The 23673-nt window shown below is 39.4% G+C and overlaps 1 protein-coding gene across 7 annotated transcripts in view; it reads left to right on the forward strand.

Moving 5' to 3' along the window:
* The first annotated feature begins 1133 nt into the window (after nt 1-1133).
* ENTREP2 (endosomal transmembrane epsin interactor 2) overlaps nt 1134-23673 on the forward strand; it is a 103805-nt gene continuing 81265 nt past the window's right edge. For 2 of the 7 annotated variants that reach the window (XR_007628126.1, XM_050309312.1), the window contains exon 1: nt 1134-1330. Coding sequence is in view for 6 of the 7 variants with exons in the window: in XM_050309312.1 (XP_050165269.1) it covers nt 1205-1330 (126 nt within the window). In the remaining variant the exon portion in view is untranslated. Of the gene's footprint in view, nt 1331-12257; nt 12345-23673 lie in introns of those variants that run through there. The other 5 variants (XM_050309311.1, XM_050309316.1, XM_050309314.1 and 2 more) reach the window with 5 other exon arrangements.

Raw genomic sequence — 23673 nt, forward strand, 5'->3', positions numbered from 1 at the left:
TTTGTATGAATATCACAGAATTACAGGTAAGTACACTTCACATAGCAATTCCTGTATAAAAAAAAACCAAAACAGTAATACTGTTCTATCAGATTATGGTGCTACAACCCTGTTAACCCTGGAATAGTTCTACTACCTAAACTATCCTGCTCTATAGGTGATTATTTTGGGTTTGGGTTGTGGTTTTGTGTTTTTCATGATCAGGCCTAGCTGTTTCCAGGCGGTGTTATCACTGCAATTCCCATTCTGCAGAAAACTTGCTTTTAAAGGTGTTTCACGTGCTGTGGGCAGCCTTACCGTGCCGGACACCGTTGGCAGCAGTGGGGCCGGGAAGTTTTCGTAATTAGAGGCTTGTTATATTTCTGCTACTGCGGATGCTGCACCTGAGGCTTGGTTATATAGTTCGCTGCATGGAAAAAAGAAAATAAATAAACGTTAAGATGCCTTTTGCACCGAACTGCGAACCAGCCCTGCGCTGCCTCCCCCGCTGGCCGCTCTCACAGAGAAGGGGCGGAGGTTGCCGTGTTGCTGCACAAAGCACAGGTGCCAGCAATGTTCCCCGCGGGCAGGAGCCCGCCCGGGCGCTGGGGGGCTGAGGGGCCGCGGGCCGGGCCCCTCGCCCTGCGCTCTGCCCTCAGGGCCCGCGGCCGCCGCTGCTCCGGCCGCTGCCTCCGCCCGCCATTGGCCGCGGCAACCCTCCCCGCTTCCCCTGCCCGTATCGCCCCCCTTCCCGCGGCGCCAGGAGCCGGGCAGCGGGGCCGAGGCGCTCCCCGAGCCTGCGCCCGGCCGGAGCCGGGGCTGGGCCGGACCGGGGCCGCCCCCGCCGGAGGCTGAGGTTGAGCCGCGCCCGCGCGCTGCAGCCCCACAGCCCCCCCTCGCCGCGCCCGCAGCGGGGACAAGCGGCGGCGGCGGCTGCTGCCCCTCGCCCGCCGTGCCCCGCCGCGCCCTGCCCGGGGCCGTGCGGGTCGCCTCGGGCGCAGGGCAGCTCCTCCTCCATGCGCCGCGGCCGCCCGCGGCCCCGCAGCGCCCGCGGCCGGCGGCGCCCGCGGAGCGCGGGGGCGGCAGGAGGCGGTGTGGGGCCGGGCGGACGATGCCGGCGGGCGGCGGGGCGGCGCGGGGCCCCGGCGGGGCGCGCTCGCTCAGCCCCACAGCGCTGTCCCGCAGCCTGTCCCGCCTGCGCGAGCAGCGCGCCCGCTCGCGGGCCATGCTGGCCCTGGGGGTCACGCAGATGGTGCTCGGCTGCCTCATCGTGGCCGTCAGCTTCGCCGCCCTGGCGCTCACCACCTCGGCCCGCGTCCGCCACTCCTGCCCCTTCTGGGCCGGCTTCTCGGTGAGTCGGGGGCGCGGGAGGGCGCGGGCGGGATCGCCAGCGGCGCCTCGGGATGCGCGGCCGTCCGACAGGTGGGAGGCGGACGGCGATCTCGGGCCTCGGCGCTCGCCCCCGGCGGTCCCGAGGAGCGGGGCCGGGGCGCCATCCCCTCAGCGAGGCGGTCAGGTGAGACCCGCGATGAGCTGCCCCCCGAGCCCGGCAGCGGTGCCGTGGCGCTTCCATCTCCCCTTTGGAAGGGCTCGCCAGGGCGGATTGGGTTTTATCAACAGCGTCGGGTGAAAGTTGCGATGACAAATGAACCCCTGGCGTTGCCTCAGCGGCCCGCGCCCGTTCCGCGGGCTGTGCTCGCTGCCCCTGGCGCCTTCCATCGGCGCTGACTTGGGCTCTCCTCAGCGCTCACCTTGAGCCGCGGCCGCTGCTCAGGGTCTGGCGCCGGGTTTTGCTCGGCTGCAATTTCAGCCGAGAGCTGTGTTGTGCTGAAGATGATAAAACGAGGCGAGCACAGCAGGAGTGGGTTTAAGGTACTCAAATAGGAAAGAAGAGCTCTGCTGAGGAGAGTGCCGGAAAGGCCTGCGGCTTTGGGGCACCCGAGAGGCTGAGGCGAGCCCTTTGGGTGTCTGAGGAACGATCTCGTTCGTTCTGAGCGCGAGTCTGGGGTCCTCCTGACTCCTTTGTGATTTACTCGTTTACTTTGCATTGTGTCCTCATAGCGCAAGTTTAAAAAAAAAAAAAAAGTAAAAAATAAATAAATAAAGAAAAGGTGATCCTCGGGCTCAGGTGGCCTCGCTCACTGCTGATCATGAGCGTCCGCATCTGTTTGTGGGTACTGTGGACACAGGGATGCATTGGGATAATACTGGTTCATGGAGGTTTCTCCCATAAGCGGTGAAATGGGGCTTGAGGAGAATTAAACACTTCTGAGGGCACTGCTTACAGACTCTGTGTTATTGATGAAGATTTGCTCCATTTAATTTATTGAGTTACTGGTTTCAATTATGTCTCTTCAGCTCTTTTAACGGACCAGAGAGTTTTCAGCTTTAAATGTGCTTGTTAGAAACTAGAACTGTTAGATAAAAGATTTGGGTTTATTCAGTTCTGAATATGTGGCAGAAATGATGTAATTAAAAGAACCAAAACTGTTTAATATGCCCTTATGCAGCGTGTTACTTAATTTTTTCAGAGTTCTTCAGAGAAGAAGAGTAGTTTTGGATTAATTATTTAGATATTTTTCTGGATTTTTGTAATGTGTTTTCTAGTCTTGAAAAGAAATAGCAGTTTACACTACTAGCCTTGATATTGTAATAGTCCTTCTTTTGAATTTGAACCACGGCAAGATAATATACAACTATTCCTCGTGATGAGATGTGAATTTTACGTTCAGAATCTGGCTGCTTACATATTCATATGCCATTAAACACACAGTTGAGGCAAACTTTGTTTCTTATCTTGACAGTACAAGCAGAAATGTACACAGCTGTACACAGCTGATCGGGTATTCCAATAAGCACTTTTTCAGTAATACCTTTTTTCCCACCTCTTGTGTTCTTTGTGAAAGGACGCTTTTGGGGGTTATCATTATGCTCTGAGATATGCTGGTTTTGTTGTGGATGCCTTCTACTCTTCTCTCTGTGCAGTGTAGCCCATAGAAGTTTCCCAGTTAGATTTCATGCATGTTCCTTGCTCATCACAGAGAGCAAACCCATGATTCCAGCCTCTGATAGAATTGGTAGAAGGCTCAGGGAAACTAAGGCAAGACTGTTGACTTTCTAGTTATTGTCCTGTGTTATCAGAATGAGGCAGGTGTACATTGTTTCCTAAATTAAGAATTTACTTTTTAAAAAAATATTTCTACTCTATAAATTATCTGAGCATGAGAGTAAATTCAGTTTCCTCCTAATATCCTTATTTCTAAGTCTTAGTTCTTAAGATACAAATACAACAGTATTGGAGCATGGTGAGCCTTAAAGAGCTCTTTGAGGTCAAGTTAATTGATTACACAGCCTCTTCTAAAGACCCTTTGGGGTATTTAATGAAAATTAGGTATATTATCATTCACAGCTGAAAAATACTTCTGTGGAAGAGGTTTATATGTGATGTTTGTTTTTAGCTTGCTTCTGAAAAATACAATTAAAAAAATAACTACAGGTGAGTTAAGTGACATGAAAGAAAAATAATGAAACTGTCCTTTCTCTCATTACCTGGTGCCAAAATCAGACACAAATATTTGCTGCTTTCGAACTACTTCCTTCACCACTTGTTGGAAGTAAATAACTGAGTTGTTTGATGATCAGGTAGCAATTCTAAATCTCTTTCTGTGCATGTGTGATATGCTCTAGTTTTTTTACTCATTGGAAATGCACATCCTAAAAGATAGTAGTCTTGGCATGGGTACTTTTCAGCATTTTTTTACACCAAATGCCCTGCCAATATAAATGAAAAGTCTTTTAAATGGTTTTGAAAATAATTTCCTAGTGTTTGTAACAGTATAGCTGATTTAAAAATGAAAAATAGAATAGGCTGCATAGCTTCTGTAAAACTTTGAAGAATTCAGAACTTATTTAAGCATCATCCTATGAATTAAACCATTTTGCTTTATCTTTTATAGCATCATATTAGGAAGATAAAAAATATTTTTGTGTATTTTGTATTAAGACATTTTTTAGGTGATTAGAGTCAAGCTCACACTGAGAACAAGGATATTCAGGGATTAGGTGTGCAGGTACTGGTTGATTCTCTGCATAGGCAGAAAGGATTGGCAAGATCTTGTGAGCTGTGTGCTGAAATGTTTGGCATCTTGTTCCCGTCACAGCCTTGAATTCAGGATAATCACAATTTCATCTGCACGTTCTCTCAGCTTGGCAAAAGGATATACTTTGTCATATATGATCATAAGTGTCTTTGATCCTTTTAAGAACGTCAGGAACTGAATATTAGCATCATTTTGATCATGGAGGAATAGGTATCAAAATTAGGCTGTTCTGGTATATCACTGAAACTTTGCCCAAAAGTATAAGCAGTGTCAATGTTCTTTTTTGTTCCTGTAGGTCCATAGTTGGTTGAATATGAGGAAATATTTATTCCCCCTTTGCCCCTTAGAATCCAAAAGGTACACCAAATTGTAGTGTACAGGTTTTGAACGTGGTCAGATTGAAAGAAATGCTTCTGGTAAATCTGCCTAAAATTTCTGGTTACTGTCAGTGTTAGGGCAGTAGCAAACCACAGGCTGATAGAGCTCTGTTAGTGTGACTGCAAAAGCAAACCTTGTTTTATTGAAGTCATTTCTTGAAATTATTTCAAGTTGGCAAGATGTTTATCCTGCCACCCCCCATTTTGATCCCAGCATTTTGAGAAAATTACCAGCCTTAGAGGCCAGAGTTGTCTCTTGTATAGGAAAGTATCAATAAAATAGTAAGTTAAATCATAAGATTACCGGGGTTTCTAAAATCATACCATGGCACTAGAAGTCTTAGAAGAATACATAGCAAGTACATGCTATCCTTTCTTTTATATTTAGTTACTTGACAGCAGTTGTATTCTTGTGTGGAAGATCTTGTGCTGCCTTTCTTTTTTATTGTTTCTTCTCAACCGTGCCTCCTTTCATCCATATCCCATGTTCAAAACAGATCAAGTCCTCTGGCTGAAAAGCAGTTTTCATGCAGTTTGTCTTCAAGGTTCACAACATGTGCTTCTTTGTGTTCTTTGAAAAGGGAAACAGATATTTAGGGAGATTGACAGGGTGAACTCAGACTCAAGTTCTCTCCTATGGAAAATGGGAAATACATTATATACTCGTCTCCATTATTAACTGAGAAAGCTGAGTGTAGGAGTCCTTTTTGTATTCTTCAGTGGAGTTGTACAAACAGGTTTCAAACCCTCAGGTGGTGCTTAGAGGAGTTAACTTCCAAAAGCTTCTACTAGACCGTGACCCTGCCTGTTCCTCACACACAGCAGGTTGTCCTGGCATGTTCCTATGCAGAACCATTGGGGAAGTGAAGATGACCATAAAGATGATTTGTTATCAGTTGTGTTTATCTCTTCTTCTCCATTTCAGGTGCAGAGTTTTTTTCCTTTCCCCTATTTCTTTCTCTTTTGGTATTTTCCATTATTGCTTGTGGATAGTCAGGAGATACTAGAGTGGTAGTAATTGTAATTCGAAGCAATGAGCTTTAGTTTACTTGAAAAGTCTGCTGCCAACAGAGTGTGTTATTGTGAAAGCAGAGCTGATCTCTTTGAAAGTCAACTTACTGCTACTATTGTGTTTTTGTTCAGTGTTTACTGAACATGTACAACCTGCTAATGCATGTTATTTATTTGTCTTGGAGCTGATCATTTCATATCTAGAACTTAAATGGTGGCTTTTTTGTCTCCCTGCTGTAGGTATAAACGAAACTCTAGCATGGTTATCAAGTAATTTTCATCAAAATGTGCATGGTACTTCTGAGTGTGCTCTCTGAGAACTCTAGGTATTTTATGAAAATGTATAATAGTATGGGTTGCTTTGTTGAGTGCCCCTGGTTAACACACACAGCTTGAGCGTTCAACCTACAACTTTCTTGGAGGAAACCCTTTTTTGTTTTTTACTTGAATCACCATAAATAATCAGAAACATTTCTGAACATCTGTTGTAACCACAGAGGTGTTGTTAGCTCTGAGTAAGATTATCTGACCAGAGCCCTTCTCTGCAGATGATTGTTCTAACAGTAGATTTCAAATCGTTGGACTCCGTGATCATGATGATTATTTTATCAGGGCAGTTTGTTATTCTGTGAAGTTTGCTGCTGGTTCAGACAATGTTCTGTATCTGTAAATATTCACATTTCAGGCTTCTTTTGGAGGTAGTTTGTATTGCTGGTTTAGGACTTGAGTAGGTAAATTACCTGCACTGAAGAAGTTCTCAGGAGACTTATTGGACCTCAAATGAAATAGTCAGATCCAGGGAGCAAGTGAAACTGTTTTCTCTATGTGGCTGTCGAAGATCTCATGTCATTCCTGAACGACACTGCATCCACACATTAGAACAGCTACCTTGGTGTTCCTTGCTTCAGATGAAATTTAGAAGACCAGGAAGTGGATCACTTCAGAAATCCTGCAAGTGATTTGTTAATCTTTTGCTTCTTCACAGTTGCCTTTCCCACAAATGAGTGACTGCTGGATCTGGCTAATAATTCATGGTAGGTTTTTACCAGTGTGATGGTCACAAAATAGAACACCTACACTGGATAATAAGTTTGAGAAGATAGTACCATCAGGACTGATCAGTGTTACCTCCTCACTTCAGAATTCTAAGATGCAATAACAGTTTCAGTTAACTGTAGTGGAACTTCAGTGATAGTCTTGTAAAAGAATTGCGTTAACTGGTTCTTTGAGATTCTACCTGTTACTGTCCACTACTGTTTCCTTTAGTTAACCACCATCCCTGGTTTTTTTCTGAATCTACTACTGGGTTGGATTTACTAACACTTAGGCATGCTTTTCCTTTCTTTGCAAGTTTGTCAGAGCATGGAGATGTGAGAAGTCTGGGGAAGGAAGTCAGCTGTCTGGAACTCTGTGTCTCGGCTGATAGGGATGTGTGTTGCTGGTACACAGTGTTAGTAAAAAATTATCAATATCACCTGCATGGGCTTAATAAAATTTGCAACAATTACAATGTGTCTTGTCTAGGTAATGGATCATTATTAATTTTCTTAGTATTCTTGATTTTTACATCATGACCAAAAAAAAAAATCCAATTCAACTCTCCCCCCCCAAACCATAAGACTGTTAATAGGTGCCAGTTAGAACCTGTGGCACTGGTGTACAAGAAGAGGTCATGTCTACATCCTAGAACATAAGGAGAAAAAAGCCTTGGGTTCATTCTCTGGATTTTCTGGAGTCCGTGGTAAGGCAAGGTGTTGAAACAGGGGATTCACGGTGAACATGTTTCCATATCCTGATGGAATGATAGCACATCAGACAACTGGACAGAGGTACAATTAGAAAGAGGACAGTCTTCCTTTTTAATTCTTTGAACTGTGTGTGGTAAAATAAGTATTTGTAACTTCCTGAGGATTTGGGGCTCAGTATAAGATAAATATGTTGTCTTCAGTGCACTGGAAAATAGCAGACTTATGGAAGCCAGCATTATTTGTTTCATGGGACAAATCAGCTTTTATTGCTTCTGAGTATGTTGTGTTGCCTCAGGAAATTAATTTTAAAACTTCCTGTGTTACAGGAAGGAGTAGTTGAAGAAAGCAAAGATGATCATGATAAGAAGCAGGAGGTGTCCAGTTGATGGGGGAGAAATAGCATAATTTTTTTTTTTAATTCAGTATTATTATAAATTACTTGTGTTCCAAAGTCTTTATTTTCCTTTAGGCAGCCAGACTGCAGAATAAAATAATATTATCTTGAGTAAATCTCTTACTATTGTCAGCATAAGTTTTTTTAGTGGTTTTTCGTTGTTGTTTTGGGTTTTTTGGGGGGGGGGTCTTGTTTTTTTTGTTTGGTTTTAATTTGTACTCTTTAGGAATTAAGTATTTTTCCTGAATGCTATTTGTCGTTTCCAGACATTGTTTTATGCTGAAAATGCATGAGTGTTCACTGTATAGACACCAAGTACTACCCAGGAGCTTATAACAACTGTGTGGAACAGGTAAAATCTGCTGAGAAACTTGGGAAGAGCTAAGCAGCTTGGTGGAAGTGGCAATTTCCAAGGTTGATTACCTAGTCATTAGTAGACGCTGAACTTATTACACTTCTATTTTAGTTGTATGTTGTGACTTACGGGAGGAATTGTGAGTTGTGAATCGTCATGTTTAATTGGCTGTTGTTTCACAATTCATTTTTCTGCTCACTCCTGTACCTTCTGGACTCCAAGGGCAGAACAGATAATGGGAGTCTCTAAGAGGTGAACTGTCTGAAAAAATGTGACTTAGAGGAGTATAACTATTAGGGTGATGTATTTGAAGAAAGCTACTCCTCTAGAAGCTTCTTTTTTTGCATTGTTTTCAGATAGATTGTGATTTTAAAAAAAAAGGGGGAGGAAGGAATAATGTTACAATATTCTAAAAAGTGTAAACTTGCTTAGTTTTATTGTTTTGGTATTCAGATAAAAATGAGAAATTGAAAGCACTTTGGCGAATATGTTTTTTGCTTGGAGGGGGCAAATTGAATGTAACTTTTGGATTTCTGATCTTCACAACAGCTTGATTTAAACACGGATAGGTGAAGCAGCATTGTGAGTTTGAGTTTAAACTTTTGTGTCTGATTTACGAAGTGAGAATTACTCTATTTGCAAACTTGCTTTCAGTTTTGAATGTGAACTTTCTCCCATTCTAGTTGACATCATCATGAGTAATTTCTGTTCTGCAAAATAAGGTCTTGATAACTATGCAGTTTTGTTATTCCTGTCACCTACGAAGAGTCCATCTCCAATTATTTTCATATGAGGGATATAATTTACTTATGAGCTTGTTTTTGCTACTGTTGTAGCAGAAAAGAGCAAGCTTAATCTAAAGATTTTAGATAAGCCTTTAGTGCCAGGCAGGATAAAAACAGGTGGGTTTAAGATGAACACACTTAATCCAGAGGCACCGAAAGATATTAAACGTGTAGCTTCATGTCAGTTCTGCATTCACTTTTTAGAGAAGAAACTTGTTTTCTTCTAGATGAAAATTTGTGAATGCAGCTATTTTTCAGATTTTTGGTAGATTTTTTTGCTTGCTACACAAAGTAAGACTACTTTTTAGTTTAAAACAGACACAAAGTATTATTTCAGCATTCAAAGTAAAGAGCCAATAGACAATGTAATTTATCAGTAATAAGCACAAGTAATTATCTCACTATTATGTATTCTAGCAGAAAAGTTAAACTCGGTGGTAGCAGTGAAAGCATTTGTTGACCAATGCTTTTAAAATAGGAGGCTTTCAAGCTCTGGCTCTGTAAAGAATCATCAAAAACTAAGACATGCTCCGTAAAATGATGCTGTGAACATGTGCTTGGCATCTTAATGGCTGTACCACTCTGAAAATAACAGTGGCAGAAAGTGGTCTTGTCATATATTGAAAGTAGCTGTAGTTCAAGCAGATTTTATCTTTCCAGAGGCTAAATCCAAAACCTTTTGAAAGCTTGTGAAAAATATGACTAAAAAACATGACAGGCTCGAGCGCAAAGGTTCCAGTCCCGTTTGTGTTGGTGTGGAGGAAACTCAGTCTCTTCTAAAGTCCCAGGTCATCCAGACTACTTGACTATTGTCTTGATTCTTTACATTTTCCTCTTAAACAGAAATTTTCGAGGGAGTGTAAGACCACTTACACATTCTTAGGGCAAGTTTAGTTTTTATGTTCATGATCTGAAAGTAAAAAATATGTTCAGAAAACTCCTAATGAAAAGTGTGGGATCTTCAGATAAAGAATAGTTGAACTTCCACTTGCTTGCCTACACAGACCTGTTCGCAGCTGAGAAGTGCATGTTTTGTATCTGAAAGGTTATTTTATCTATTGCAAATGGTACAAACCAGATGGATGCTGTTGTCATCCTTTCTACCTTTACAATTGCTTTCCAAAAGAGCAATGTTATTTCAAGATGTGTTAGATTTGAGTTGTTTGGTTTGCAGTCATTTTAAACATAATAGAATTTTCATGTAAAATACATTTTCATTACATGTGAAGTGTAGAATGGGTCATCAAAGAAGAATATTTCTGAGTTTTAGTCACAATTACTTGGTTACAAAGGGTACTTGAAAAAAGATGGCTTAGGGAGTGGAGGTTTATTTAAATACATCAGAATGTTATAAATAATTTTCATTCTCGAAATAGCATTAAAACCAGAACAAAACACAGCTGGGGGGGGGGAGGGTAAGGGGAGAAGAGAAAGAAAAATACATGCAAAATAACAGCTCATGCCCTCGAGAGACATCATCATTGTGTCTGTACCTGTAAGAATCTCTTACAGCTGGATCACGATGCCTCTGGTGGAACTCTGAGGTGTAGAACCTGCTGCATGCTCCAGGAGAGAATAGTGGGGGCAGGACAAATGAAGTGGCAGGTGCACATTCTCTCTCTGAGAACATTGTGCAGATTGGGTAAAATGTGAACAACTTTCCAATGGTGCCTTTCGTTCATGAACCAGCAGCAGTTCACAATAATAATCCTTTCAGAAGGACAGGAGGTGATGTGTCTGTGGTAGATAGAACTCAGGTTTAATATATAGGCATAAGTCCTTCATATTACCAATTCTTCATGCTTGTTCTGGTAGAAGAGGAGACATTAGCCTTTTTAAGGAGTTCTTAATAGATATACCTCTTGTATTTATTCTTGTGTTACATATATTATTCTGGGCCTAAGGAATTTAGGAATCATGGAAGTATTACTTGCTTTCCTCCCCTTAAACATCTACCTTCATGCCTTATGAAATTTTGAATAAAGCTTCCCTGTCAGACCATACTCTGAGAATCTGTGAAACCATATTACAGTAAGTAGTAATTAACAATAATTCTAAAGCATTAGTTATCTGCTTTTGAAGTTCATTTTTGCTCAGTAAACGTTTTCTTACCTACCTAAGTAGTGTAAATAGTCAATGCAGCTTTTCCTTGTGGTCTGATGGACTAATTTCTCTTGGTACATAATATTTGCCTTTAGAGTGGAGAAGAACCTTTTCTGTGAGAATAATAATGGTAGTGCAAACAATAAAGCATCATACAGGTAGTGTATAAAACCGATATCAGAACAGCATGTTGCTGTCCACCAGAGCCCATGTGCCCATCTTCCTTAACTTATTGTGAATCAAGTGTCTGAAAGCCTGAGTATAAAACCAGTTATTAGGACAAAACGTCCCCAGTGATAATACCTGTCAGTTCTAAAGGAGAATTGTCTGAAGTGTTCAATCATATCCATCATTGGTTTGTGAATCTGAAATAATTGGAAGGAAAGTAGAAGGCAGCAAAACCATTTTCAGTTTCTGGCAACTCTACCTTCCTCTGAGCTTTTTGCTTGTAGAACTGTAATTCATCACTAGGCAAACTGTGGATGTCCTTCCACTTGACAGTTCCTTCTTGGGTCCTGAAGGTGCAAAAACTTGGCTTACAATATGATTTCTTTGGAGTTTACTTGAGGTTTTGCCTGGATCAGCTGTTTTGGTTCCTAGTCATACAAGTTAACCAAAATGTTTTGAAAAATAGAGAAGATAAGAAATAATGTGCAAAAGAGGAATCAGTTCGATAGTCACAGTTACTTTTCAAGCTTGAATGTTTCTGGAACAAACAATTTCTTTATTTTTGGAGGTTGGTTACTTTTTTTGTATCTTGAAGATTTCTTCCCTTCATCAGAATGGTATGATTTATATAACATCGATGAACCAAGATAGGTCTGTGAAGAATTCTTCCCATGTAAAACTAAGTCTACATGTACTAACATTTAGAGATCCTGGAAAATAAGAATTAATTAAATTTTGGGTTTTTTTAATAATTAGGTATGTTTAGGAACTATATGAGAACACCCAAACAGCGTATTTCCTCGTATCCTCTGTAGTTGATTTAATCAGGAGAAAGAATCTGATGCCAGATCGAAACCTCTAGTAAACTGTTGTAACAGACTGTAGACAAAGTTCTTGAAAGCTAACTCATTTAGAAATTAGAGCAATATTTTAATATTTCCCTAATTCAGAAACATCTAGAAATATTTTGAGTATCTTGCTTCTGTTTGTTAACAGTATAACATCAAAGATGTTGTTAAACCAGGACATTTTAATGTCCCTTCCCTGCAGTCTAAACACTTCAGGGATTGATTATTTTGATAATTTTAGATAATTTAGGTGTTATTGATCTAATCCTTCTGTAGAGTTTAAGAGGGCACATGGGAACAGTGTTAGGAGTAACCTTTTGCAAAAAAACTTTGGGAAAACCATTACAGAATATAACAGGGAAACTGTGATCTGTTCTAGTCCTTTGGCCAGTGAGTTCCATCTTTGAACCAGGAGTCATCTGATGGAAGCAGGCAGGAATGGAAGCAACAACTTGGAGTCACCAGCTGCTGCAGAAGTGAGTCTTACAGTCTTACCTGTTGGTAGGGAGACGTTCAAGGGTTATTACTTAAGAGCAACCAGGGATAGGTTCTGTGTTTGAGTTATATTTAGTCCTTCCTTCCAGACAGTCCTGCAGGATGAAACAAAGCAGATGGATGTGAAGTTCTGACTAACAGCATAGACCATAGAACATGCCGAAGGTGAATATGATGTAAAAAGCTTGTACTTAAAAATCATATGATGCTTTGTGAAGGGTTCTGTTTTCTGAAAGCAGAAAATTCGACAGTGTAATTATATTTGTTAGATGCCCAAAAGAAGCCCGTGGATTAGCAATAATGCACAGTAATTACATTAATCAGTAGGCTCTTGTGGAAATGAGGGCTTTGATGGTATAAATACATATAATGATACTCTGAATGAAGTAAAAAATACTTTGTGTGGAGATCAACCTAAAGAAGATGAAAAATGATTTTATAATTTTACAAACATAGACTTGCAGAAAAAAAAGGATTCTTTTCCAATTAAATTACCGATGAATAGGCTGAAAAAGAAAATTTAGGCTGTATATTAAAGAAGGTGGTTTCTCTAGCATGAAAAAGATACCTTATATAGCTACTTTAGATCCTAAAGTTATAGTTGGATGAAGTGTGATTTACTGGATTTCTCAGAAGCAGGCACTAACTTCAGTGTAAGGCAATAATCTGTATTTTTAGTCTAAAACCCAGTGTATTTGGTGTCTGTTATAAAATGCTTTGGCCACTTAACAGGTTGCTTCCCCAGCTGCCAGTTGAAATGCCTGAGTGGGAAGATGAGGGTAGGCAAATAGTATGTTCTCAGACAGGATTCACACCTCCTCAATCCCAAAAGTACTTTCTCAAGAAATGTACTGTCTATTCCTTCTGTATTTCAGCAGCTGACAAGTGATGATCTGTTACTTCAGGAAGCTATAAATATGCAGTACCATTGGATAACAAGGTTGTACAAACGTGCTGAGAGAACTTTAATAAACATAATACTGATGAGTTCTTGCTCTCCTTTGCCTGGGAAATTAAAAGTTTTCTAGCACAACCCATGTCATTTAAAAATAACTCTAACATGTGGCAGGGACAATGAATTTCGTTGTTTCGCTGACCCAGTGATCTGAAGCAAGGCTTTAGGGAATGGGTTGACAGATAATGCAAAGGAACATTTTCATTGAAATCTGGGATTATTACAGTAGCATTAGATGTACAGTTTATAATCTTGTGGAATAGCAAATATATACAAGCAACCCTCTTAAATATAAAAGGAAATTCTCTGCGGATATTTACTTTTTTGTTGTTATTGCTGGATTTGATTGGTGTTTTTTGTTGTTTTGTTGTTTCATTTGGGCTTTTTTTGGTTTTGTCTGGATTTTTTGTTTGTTTTTTTTGGTTCTGGGGTTTTGTGTTTGTTGTAGTTTTTTTATAGAGAGAGAGGGGATTTCTAGAACAGGGGTGAAACAAACTAGAGCAGGGTAAGCTGACAGCTGATCTTTTAAGAATGCACTGCTCATAGGGGCTTGATTTGTTTGTTTGTGTGCTTTCCTTCAAATTAGCAATCAATTGTTCCTGAAGAAAAACCGAGGAGAGCCAGAAAAGGCTTATGCTTGAGGAGGTAACAGTCTGCCGGGTTTGACAGTAACTCTTCCGGAGGAGCTGTGGCCTGATGCTTTTGTCAGGTTGCCTTGGCTCCCGGCTCTCGTAACCTTTGCGTTGGAAGGCAACTACCAATGGCCCTTCCATCAATACACTGAACACCTGCTGTCTTTGTAGTGTTCTGTAGACCTGTGATCTCTTCCAGTACTCTCTTTTTCATCATTTTGCTCCTTCAGAGAAATTGTTGATCAGACAAAAGTCTGCAGAATCCGATGTGATAATTCTTGACTGTTTGATAGTAAAAAAAATTGTTAAATATGATTCTGTGCCTAGTTTTTCAGTGAGTTATGCATTCACCATAGGGAAAAAATCAAAACAAAAAGCCTGAACCAGGAAGTGTTTAACGTGCAATTGATCTCAATAATGTTCCTATTTTAATATAATATAATATAATATAAATATAATGAGGAAGGAAGAAACATCAGTCATAAAGTTAGTGCTTACAGTGTATGACGAAAAGAACAGACAGGATTCTTTAGAGGTCAGAATTGTCTTCTGCCAATAGAATTATTTCCTTCTGCACCAACAGAGATAAAAGGCTGACTTCCAAATGACACAGCTTTGCTAAGGGCATAAAAATAAATAAAATTAATATGAATAAATGAAGTGAATAAATAAAAATGAAACCAAGCTAGAGAAGAAGCACTGTTGAGGTGATGTTTGTGATTAGGAATATATTTGGAGTTTTCTCTGAGTTTGTTCAGTAGTGCAGTGGTGGTACCTGGTCTGGCTGGGTTGCTTAAGAGTAAATGCAGGTTTGGATTTGGAAGCTACAAATCACAAGTGTGGTCAGTGGTGAAAGAATTAGGAAAAGGCTGGTTGTATAATCTCATGGAAACTGCCAGAAACTCAAAAGAAATTTTTTGAGCAGTGATCACATACTAAATAAAATTATCTTCATAGGCTCTCATCCAACTACCAGAAAAATTATTATCCTTTCTGACAGTTTTTTCCATTTGCCTCTGTTGACCCACAGAAGCAGGATCTCCTTCTGATTCTTATCAAGTAATTTATTTTACAAAAACAAAATTCACACATGAAAAATAAATGTCAGAACAATAAAAACTTACCTACATTGTAGTAAAACCAGACCAAAGTAAATTAACGGCAATTAAAGATAGCATGGACTCTAAAATAGCACCGAAGGCTAATTGTTTTCCTCTCTATATCATTTGATCATGGACACAAGCTGTATTGTACTTCATAGACTCTGAGGGTAAGATTTGACTTTTGAGTTTTACTGGTATAAAAATGCATTTTGAGTGCAGGTTTTTTTGTTTCTGTTTTTTGTGTGTGCGTGTGTGTTTGTGTTTTTTGGTTTTTTGTTTTTTTGTTTAGTTTTAGTTTTTCCTACAGGCCAGTGGCCTGCATGAATTAAATACCTAATGGTGTGTATCTAACTGGGCAGCAGCAGTAGCTTAGCAACATCAGCTAGTGCTGATGCCAAAGAACACTGTTGGCTTTCATAATTTTAAAATGCCAGCTGGTCCTTTAATAATCTTTCTATATTTAGATATTAATTGATAATTCTATTTTAGCCTGTAGACCTAGGTTGGATTACCACCAAATTGTTTGATAAAGAATTTTGGAGGCTCAGAAGTTTTTAACTGTGGACATTGATGTAAGATTTAGGAAGGGCATGGTGGTGACTATAAACCCCCAGGTGAGATACTTGGTGATGGAAAGTACAAAGAAACGTTCCTTGCTTCCTGTTCACTCTAAGTGCACAAGCAAATCTGCTTGAATGTACTAAAGGAGTGGTAAACTGCCTTCTCTGAGAATTATGGTTTTTCCTTTATAAACAGTAATGGTCAATAAAATATATAATATTTTGACATATATACTTTTGAAAATAAATTCATATTAGAAACATATTCTTTGTGTTTATTTATATGAATACACACAGAGTAAAATTAAACATGCATAATGGGCTTTTTGACAAAAATTTAAAAATTATAGAAATGTGTACCTGGAATGGATCTCAATAGTTAATTCTATTTTCATTGTGAGATCCATCTGTAAACAGCAGTTTCTCTATTTGAATGTTTATATAGATGTTCCTAAAGTTAGGTAGTAGAGGAAACCTTGTAACGTGTTAGTCAACCTCTTCCAGCGCTTGGCTACTTCTGTGCCAGTTGGAATCTCTTACATTAACTGCATATATCCCAATACGTCATGTAAATTTTTGCTGTAAGTTAAGCCTGTTCTTTATTTTTTTTTCTTACATGTATGTGATGGATAAAAAGACAAACGATTTTGTTGGTATTTATTAGTTGAGGTTTTTTTTAACCTACCAGAAAAGTTCCTCTATTCTTTAACCTGGTGTCGTATTTATGGGGGTCAGGACCAGTTGATCACTATGTGGGTGTGACCAAAACTGTGTATTCTGTACCCTCCGTGTAATTTCTGATGGACTGTTAACAAATTAATTGTTTGCAGCAGCTGCCTGGGGCACACCTGACACATCAGGCTTACTCTTTAGTAAATTGTAACTCTGATCTGTAATCTCTCTTGAGTTGGGTTCATCTCTCTCACTGGTTTACTTTTAAGCAAGCATACCTGGCTAAACAAAACCAGAACTTTCTAACTTTGCTTATAAGTAATTTGATAAATCTCTTGGATTCTTTATTTCTGACCTGGATTCTCTACAGTGTCTGGGCATATTTAATGAAATATGATGGCCAAGTTGGGCAGAGTATTCTTGCTGAGAATCTTAAGCAGTGGAATGGATACTGTTCAGTTTGTACCTGTAACACTTCTTAATTTTTTCTTAGATGGTGTCTGTCATTCATTGTTCCCTGTCTCTTTTTTATTTGTGTTTTGATTCCTGGTTAAACTAATCCTCAAGTTCTTTTCTTCAGTTTTCCCATTTTCTGGCACAGCCCCTTCATAGTGAATTGTTAATATCTTCTTTCTCTTGAGCATGTTACTTTTCAGCAGTGTTAAAACTTCATTTGCCAGCATCTTTTAGTTTGCTGTTTGAAGTACTTACTTTTAATTTACCAAGGTTCTTAGGTGGTTGTATCATGATGTCTCCCAACTGAGGTCGTGTGTGGATGGTTATCTCACTGTTCCTCTACAGTAATGTCTTGGTTCAGATGTGTGGTTTCAAAGTGGATTGTGCAATTGTTCCCACACTGGGCTTTGATTCATCTTATGGAGCTCTCTGAGCATGCAGACTGGAGAACACTAAATGGACAGCTGTGCTCCAGCAGCATCTCTCATGCTGTCTAAGTGCAATGGGTGTTTAATCCATGGGCTCAGACTAGAGCTAGGTCTGTGTTTAAAAGAACCCAACAAAACAAACAAAAGCCACCCCAGCAAACAACCAAAAAAACCCAACAAAATCCTCCCTCCCTCTCCAAATAAATGAAAACACCCCCATAAACAAACAAAACCAAAACAAACCCACCCACCCACAACCTCCCCAAGCAAACAGTACTTCTGAATTGTGGATGGTGAGGATGTGAGCTTCCCAGCAGCATCTGTTCACTTGGCAGCTCAGTTCCCAGCTCATTGGCCCACAATACTTGTGGGTGTAGACACTCTTGTTGTGAACATGCTGTTTTGGTAAGCTCTACACACTCCCTAGGAGCCCCTGGTGGTCTAGTGGTAAAGGCGCGGCGCTATCACCGCGGAGACCTGGGTTCGATTCCCGGTCAGGGCCACTCCCGGGCAGGTGGGGCTCGTTAGCCCTTAAAGGCAACCCACCTACGTCCTAAGGACCTCGCTGCCACCGTCCAAGCTCGCTTGGCCCCGGCAGATGAACCTTAGGATTAAAGGGTGGGCTCAGTTCCGCGCACACTGTGTCTCACCTAAAAAATCCAATGCGCAGGCTGGAAGGTGGAAAGACCTTCCCCGGATCTTCGCTTGCGAAGACTGGCCATTATTATTACACACTCCCTATCCTAATCTCACATAACAAGTGTTTTGGAGTGGTAGAAACTCTTAGGTTAGGTGGTAGCTGGTGGTTAAGATCTTGCTTGTGCCACTCTCAGGTGTTATGTGTGTTTCTATAGGCCATACTTAGTTGAAGGACTCAAATTTATCTCAGTATTTTTTTTAAATTCTGATTTGCATTCCTGCCCTGCAGTTGTTAATAGTATTGAATATCTGGTCATAACTATCTTTTTTGAAAAAGCCATCTTTTTTTATAGAAAAGATTGGAGAATTTTTCATGAAAGAAACTTTCATATTAGCTAATGGACCAGTATTTTCACTTTGTGTTGAGAGGACAAGCTTTACATGTCTGTCTTCAGCTTTAGCCAGTTTTGTCTTTTTAGTTTAGGCCCTGCATGATCCTCTTGCTATGCTGTAATAATCTAACTTTCTCTAGCTCATTAGAGCTGCTCTTGGTAGTAGGTGTAACAGCTGTCGCTGAAATGATTTTTTAATAAGTATGTGGGATGTTTCATGTTTGTAAATCTGTCAGTTATGAATACTTGCACGTGTTTTCTGGTTCTGTTCTCTCTCTTATTGTTCCTTGGGGGAATTACTGTACAAATACTTGGAGAAAATTACTTTCTCTTATGATTATATAACACCACTAACTGGATTTATAAAGTAGAAGCTGGCACTATGCGACTTAAGTCATGTTTAACTCAACCTATAGCAGAAAATGACTTTGAATATTTAATAATGTTCCAGTCAAAAGCCTTCTGCTTTGATTTTAAAGATATTTGATGTGCAACAGAGAACAAATTATAGTTTTTTACTGAAGGGGAAGCAGTGTTGTAAATTCATGTGTGTATATAGTTTGTCATTTTGGGGATACAGAAAAAGGAAGATTCATATTTTCGGAATAGTTTAGAAGTATTAATGATGTGATTTCCTTTCAGTGTTGAATCTTATTTCCTTTATCTGCTTTGAAAATGCCAGGCTTCAAGTGTATTCCAACTAATATCGAGGTTTGGTAAGTTAGTGGGATTTTTTTCATGCAAAATGGAGAGGTGGACTTTATGGCTTAAAAATGACAAGCCGTAACAGCATGCAGAAAGACAGTTTAGTTGCCTCCCTGCAGAATCACTAAATGCCCGGTAAAAACCATGTTTTTAGTTTCCGGATATTGACAGTGGCTTCTAGGAGAGCACTTTGATGTCCTGCACAGACTGACTCACTAAAATGCTCACTATGAAGGCTTAGGGGGTTTTGTTTGCTTTTAAAAGTACTCCTGCAGACTGCAAAGAAAAAAGGAAAGGCAAGCAGTTAGGGGAAAAATATGTAATTGAGAGGATGTATATTTGGGGAACATAAAATGATACAAGTGACCGATTGGAGGAAGCTTTGCTTCCTGATAACCTGTCTTGAGGCAGAAAAGGCTGGATTTCTTTGGCTTACCCAATTTGTAAATCAGTTTGAGTGAGCTTTTCAAACCAGATTTAAGGAATTTCGTTGTGTCACTACTTACAGAATTGATTGATAGATTAGAGAGTGATTAAGAATGTGACAAAGTGGTTTTTCTTTAAGTATTTGTAAAGCAGCATTGTTTGATTTTTTTTTCCTCCCTGGGTTATAATTGCTAAATAGGAAGATTATTGCCAATTTCAAAATTGTACATATGATTTTATTAATTTTTTTGAGTACTCGTAACCTTTCTGTCAGGGAGACAAGAACTTCAGTGGATACAAGAGTAACTGTGGTAGGGGAACATGAGTACCAGATACTGGCTTTTAACTCTCTTATGTTTCAGGAAGATATTTTAAAGAAAATAATGACTTTTTATATGAGTTTGCTATCAGTGGGATAGCAAGAAATCATGGGTTCTGGTGCACAATGTATATCATAAAAATAGAACTTCAGTGTAGTGCAGTTTAAACTCTTTCTTCATCTGGGAGTTTTCACCATGGCAAGAGGCTTAAAAATAATTTCCCTAGGGTTTTGTTGCTCAGTGCTTGTTTTAATTGAGTTTGTGATACTGTAAGTACTTGTAAACATTGTTCTACCAGAGGACACAGAAGATAATGTGAAAACTGGGTGACCTTGTCAAAAGGCTGTCTGATCACAGTGTAAGGTTCTGTAACAGTGAGAAATTATGGGAAAATAGCTAATATTTCAGGACAACTACCTGAGTAATTTTGGTTATGTTTTGTGTTTGTATGGTATGCCTGCTTTTTGATACTGAAATATTTTCAGTAGTATGTTAGAAGCCTGTTAATCATGTATTTCAGATGGTGTTTCCCAGACTCTCTCCAGGGATAGTGCCAAAATGCAGAGGTTTTGTGTTTGCACAGATGAGGTTTAGCCTCTGGAAAATTTTCCTGTAGATTTGAAGGTCTATAGTCACTGACCGTGCCACCCCATCCCACCAGATTCTGTGCTTGCGGTCCAGCAGAGCAGAGGAGGAATTATTTGGGTAATATTTTATCTGTACTGAAGTGGAAAACTTTGTTGCTGTTTATCTGAAGTTGGCTGGCACAGCAGATGAGATTTCATTTGGCTTTCATAAGTGCAGGGAAGTACCATTTATAACTAAAACTTATGTTTTCAGATAGCTCTTCCTTTACGTTGAAGAAATTGAGTTTTTAGGTAGGTTGTGTTAATATGGAATACTTCTTTGATTGCTCTAGACTGGAACTGCACTCAAGTCTCAGAAATACATTATATAATTTAAGACTCTAGAAGTTGCTTGTGTTAAAATAAAACCAAACCAACCCCCCTGGAATGTATCATAATCATTTCCAGGCCTAATTCCTCAGCCATACAGGAACACAAAACTATGACAATCCATTCTTTAATATTCAAGTTGTGTTTATTTTTGTTGCCCTTCTGTCAGAGCCTCTCTGTTACTTACACATTCTCAAACAGGCATTTGACATTTGGATTCATCAGGGTACACGATATGTCTTAACAAATAAATTCCTTTTCCTGCCTTACATGAATTGTGATATTTCTCTAAAGATAAATGTTGCACATATGATGTAGAAAATGAATAGTTTTGAAAATGAAGTCTTTTGGGTACAAACGATAGTCAGTGGTGTGTGTTGAACAGTTTATGGTTTACTGTTTCATGGAGCCTGGCAGGAATTCTCCTGTGCTGGTGACAGATCTCAAATAGTTACCAAGCAAACAGGTAAGTTATAAGACATGGTAAGATATTTTTCTTACACATTGTCAACACTGTAATTTTGGCACCACGTCTTTGCAAGTCCAGGTGTAGCATAATACCAGGGGAAGGTTGGTGGGAGAGGAGTGAGGAGTGTTCACTGTGTTTACCATCAGGGATTTCATTTAGATAACCTATTGCCTCCATAGGTAGTGAAATGTCCAAAAGCATCCTAAAGAGAAAACATGGCTTATTAGCTTTGATTATGCAGTGGTTGAGCGTTTTGACATATAAATTAAAATTTTGGAATGCCCTTTATTATTATATGTGGTAATAACCTGAGTGATAAACTGTTGTAAATTTTTTTCATATCTTGAGATGGAGCAAGGGATTACTTCTGTACTTTCAGAGCAGCAATGTAGTGATTTTTTTCTCTGCTGAGACAGTAGAATAAGATGTTAATTGGACAGGCAGCAGTGCCAGGTTTCACTGAACATGGTCTGCATAACTGCTGGAACAGGAACAAGAAAGTTTTGCAGTCTGCATCACTTGACATAAATTATTCCTCTGTGAATTGTGCATTCTGTCATGCAGAATCTCTGTTGCTTCTCCCTGGTTTCACTGAGCATTCAGACGTATTTTCTGAAGTTTTCGGAATATATCTGCATAAGACATGGCTTAGCTTTCATGTCAAATTTATGGCCTTAAAGGGGATAAGTTTTCAGCTGTGCGAAAGAATATTTTAAATTTTGTTACAGTCTTTTTTATCTCAAGTACATTATTTTTTGGCTGATTGCTTGAAAAAAATTGATGCATTTGACTGAACTTATACTAATAGTTACAGGCTAGCTTTTACTTTTAATAATGTTTTTAATTTGGGTTTTCATTACATTTTTCTCACTTTACCATTGAAGTTTTACGGCTTCACTGCTTTGGTCCTCTGTTTTTTATATCCCATTTCCCCAGTCCCTGTCTGCTGCAGAACTCACTGTTTAGGCAGCTGTTTGCTTTTACTCTTTGTGTGTGCATGTAAAAGCAAACAAAAACCAACACCAAAACCAAACCCTACCATTAACTGGCAGTGCTGTGTACCTCCTGTCTTGCTAATCCACTTCTACTCTGCCACTGTTGATAATTTCCGTGTCTCAAGGTGGGAAGTAGGCTAGGAAGTCTGGAGGGAAGAGTCGGGGAGGTTTTTTCTGCTTTTCTTATTACAAACAGCAGTAGCAATTTTGCTGCCTCTCCTGTGCTCTGGATGCAGCTGATCTGCAAAATGTTCAATAATATTCAACAGTACTGTTTCTTATAAAGCTATATTGGAATTTTAGAGCAACTTGGCTTTGAGATCTTTCAGTAAAATAAAGACTGAAAAAATGAGGGACACTTCCCTGTGTTTCTCACTTGTTTAACTCTGTTTACCAGTGTATGCATAAAGAAGTTCTCTGTCCTTTAAAGCTGTTATTAACATTGAGAAAAGATAATGAAAGCACATTAGAATGAGTGAGGGTCCACCTACCACCACCAGATTTCTGTGGCAGTTAAGAGGAATATCAGGATACAGATTAAGAACAAGAATGTAACTACAGCTGGGATGAATTAATACTCTATAAAGGTGTCTTTTCTGAACTTATTTTGAAAAAGTACAGTAAAACTTGATTATTACAACGTATTAAGAGCAGTATCTGACATGCTGTGTAAGAAAAAATGTGTTCTAAGTTCAGTAAATTTTGCAGCATTACAGTGAATTAACAAAGAGCTATCTTAATTTGCAGAGAGTCTGAAGCATGGAAAGGTGAGACAACCTAACTGTCAACTTAAGTGACAAAGATTTGTGTTTTTCAGAATTGGGACACCTACTATTAACCAAAAAGACCCAAGCTTTCCAGCTTTTTCCTTTGTATTTTTTCTCTGGTTCTCTCTCTATTTTTTTTTGTTTTTCATGTCATTAGCCTAGTAGTTTAAGGGATGTCTTCAGTCAGTAACTGTCTGACTGTTCCTAACCCTATGAAACATCGGCATATGGCATTAGGGTGTGGGCTATTGGTTTTACCATACAAGGTTAAAGCAGTGTTTAATGCTGTGTGGTGTTACAAAGAATCTGTACTGTCTGGGAACACTTTTACAATGAGTAGGAAAGAAAATTTGGAAGGAAGTGGGATGAGAAGACATAGACGAAAGTTCTTTTATATACTGAAATATAAAAATGATTGAGGATATAGTGATTTTTTTTTCTACCTCTGGAAACAAAAGTAGTGTCATTTAAAGAGAGTAATTGAAGTTTTTTACTAGAATTATTTATTGAGAGAATTGTTAAAATAAAGAAGATTCCCAATCCACATTAATACTGACTGAATGCTGGATATCATTGTCTTTTATTCCTGACAACTCTCATCATTCTTTGCTATTCAGTTTCTTCCTTTTTTTGTAAAGGGTATTTCATGAAGCAGAACCTGTGATTGACTGATGACGTCCATGCCATCTTAGAGTTCAAACTGAATTTCTGTTATAATTCTGGTTCTGTGTGTTCCAGGTCTCTTCTACTTTTGACTCCAAAATCAGCAAGTGTATTTTGTTTGGTCTTTGATACTCTGATCTATTATTTGGGCTGATGTTTTATCCAGTCCTGC

This window comes from Myiozetetes cayanensis, unplaced genomic scaffold (assembly GCF_022539395.1).
Source record: "Myiozetetes cayanensis isolate MyiCay16 unplaced genomic scaffold, myiCay2020 scf14, whole genome shotgun sequence".
NCBI classification, from domain to species: Eukaryota; Metazoa; Chordata; class Aves; order Passeriformes; family Tyrannidae; genus Myiozetetes; species Myiozetetes cayanensis.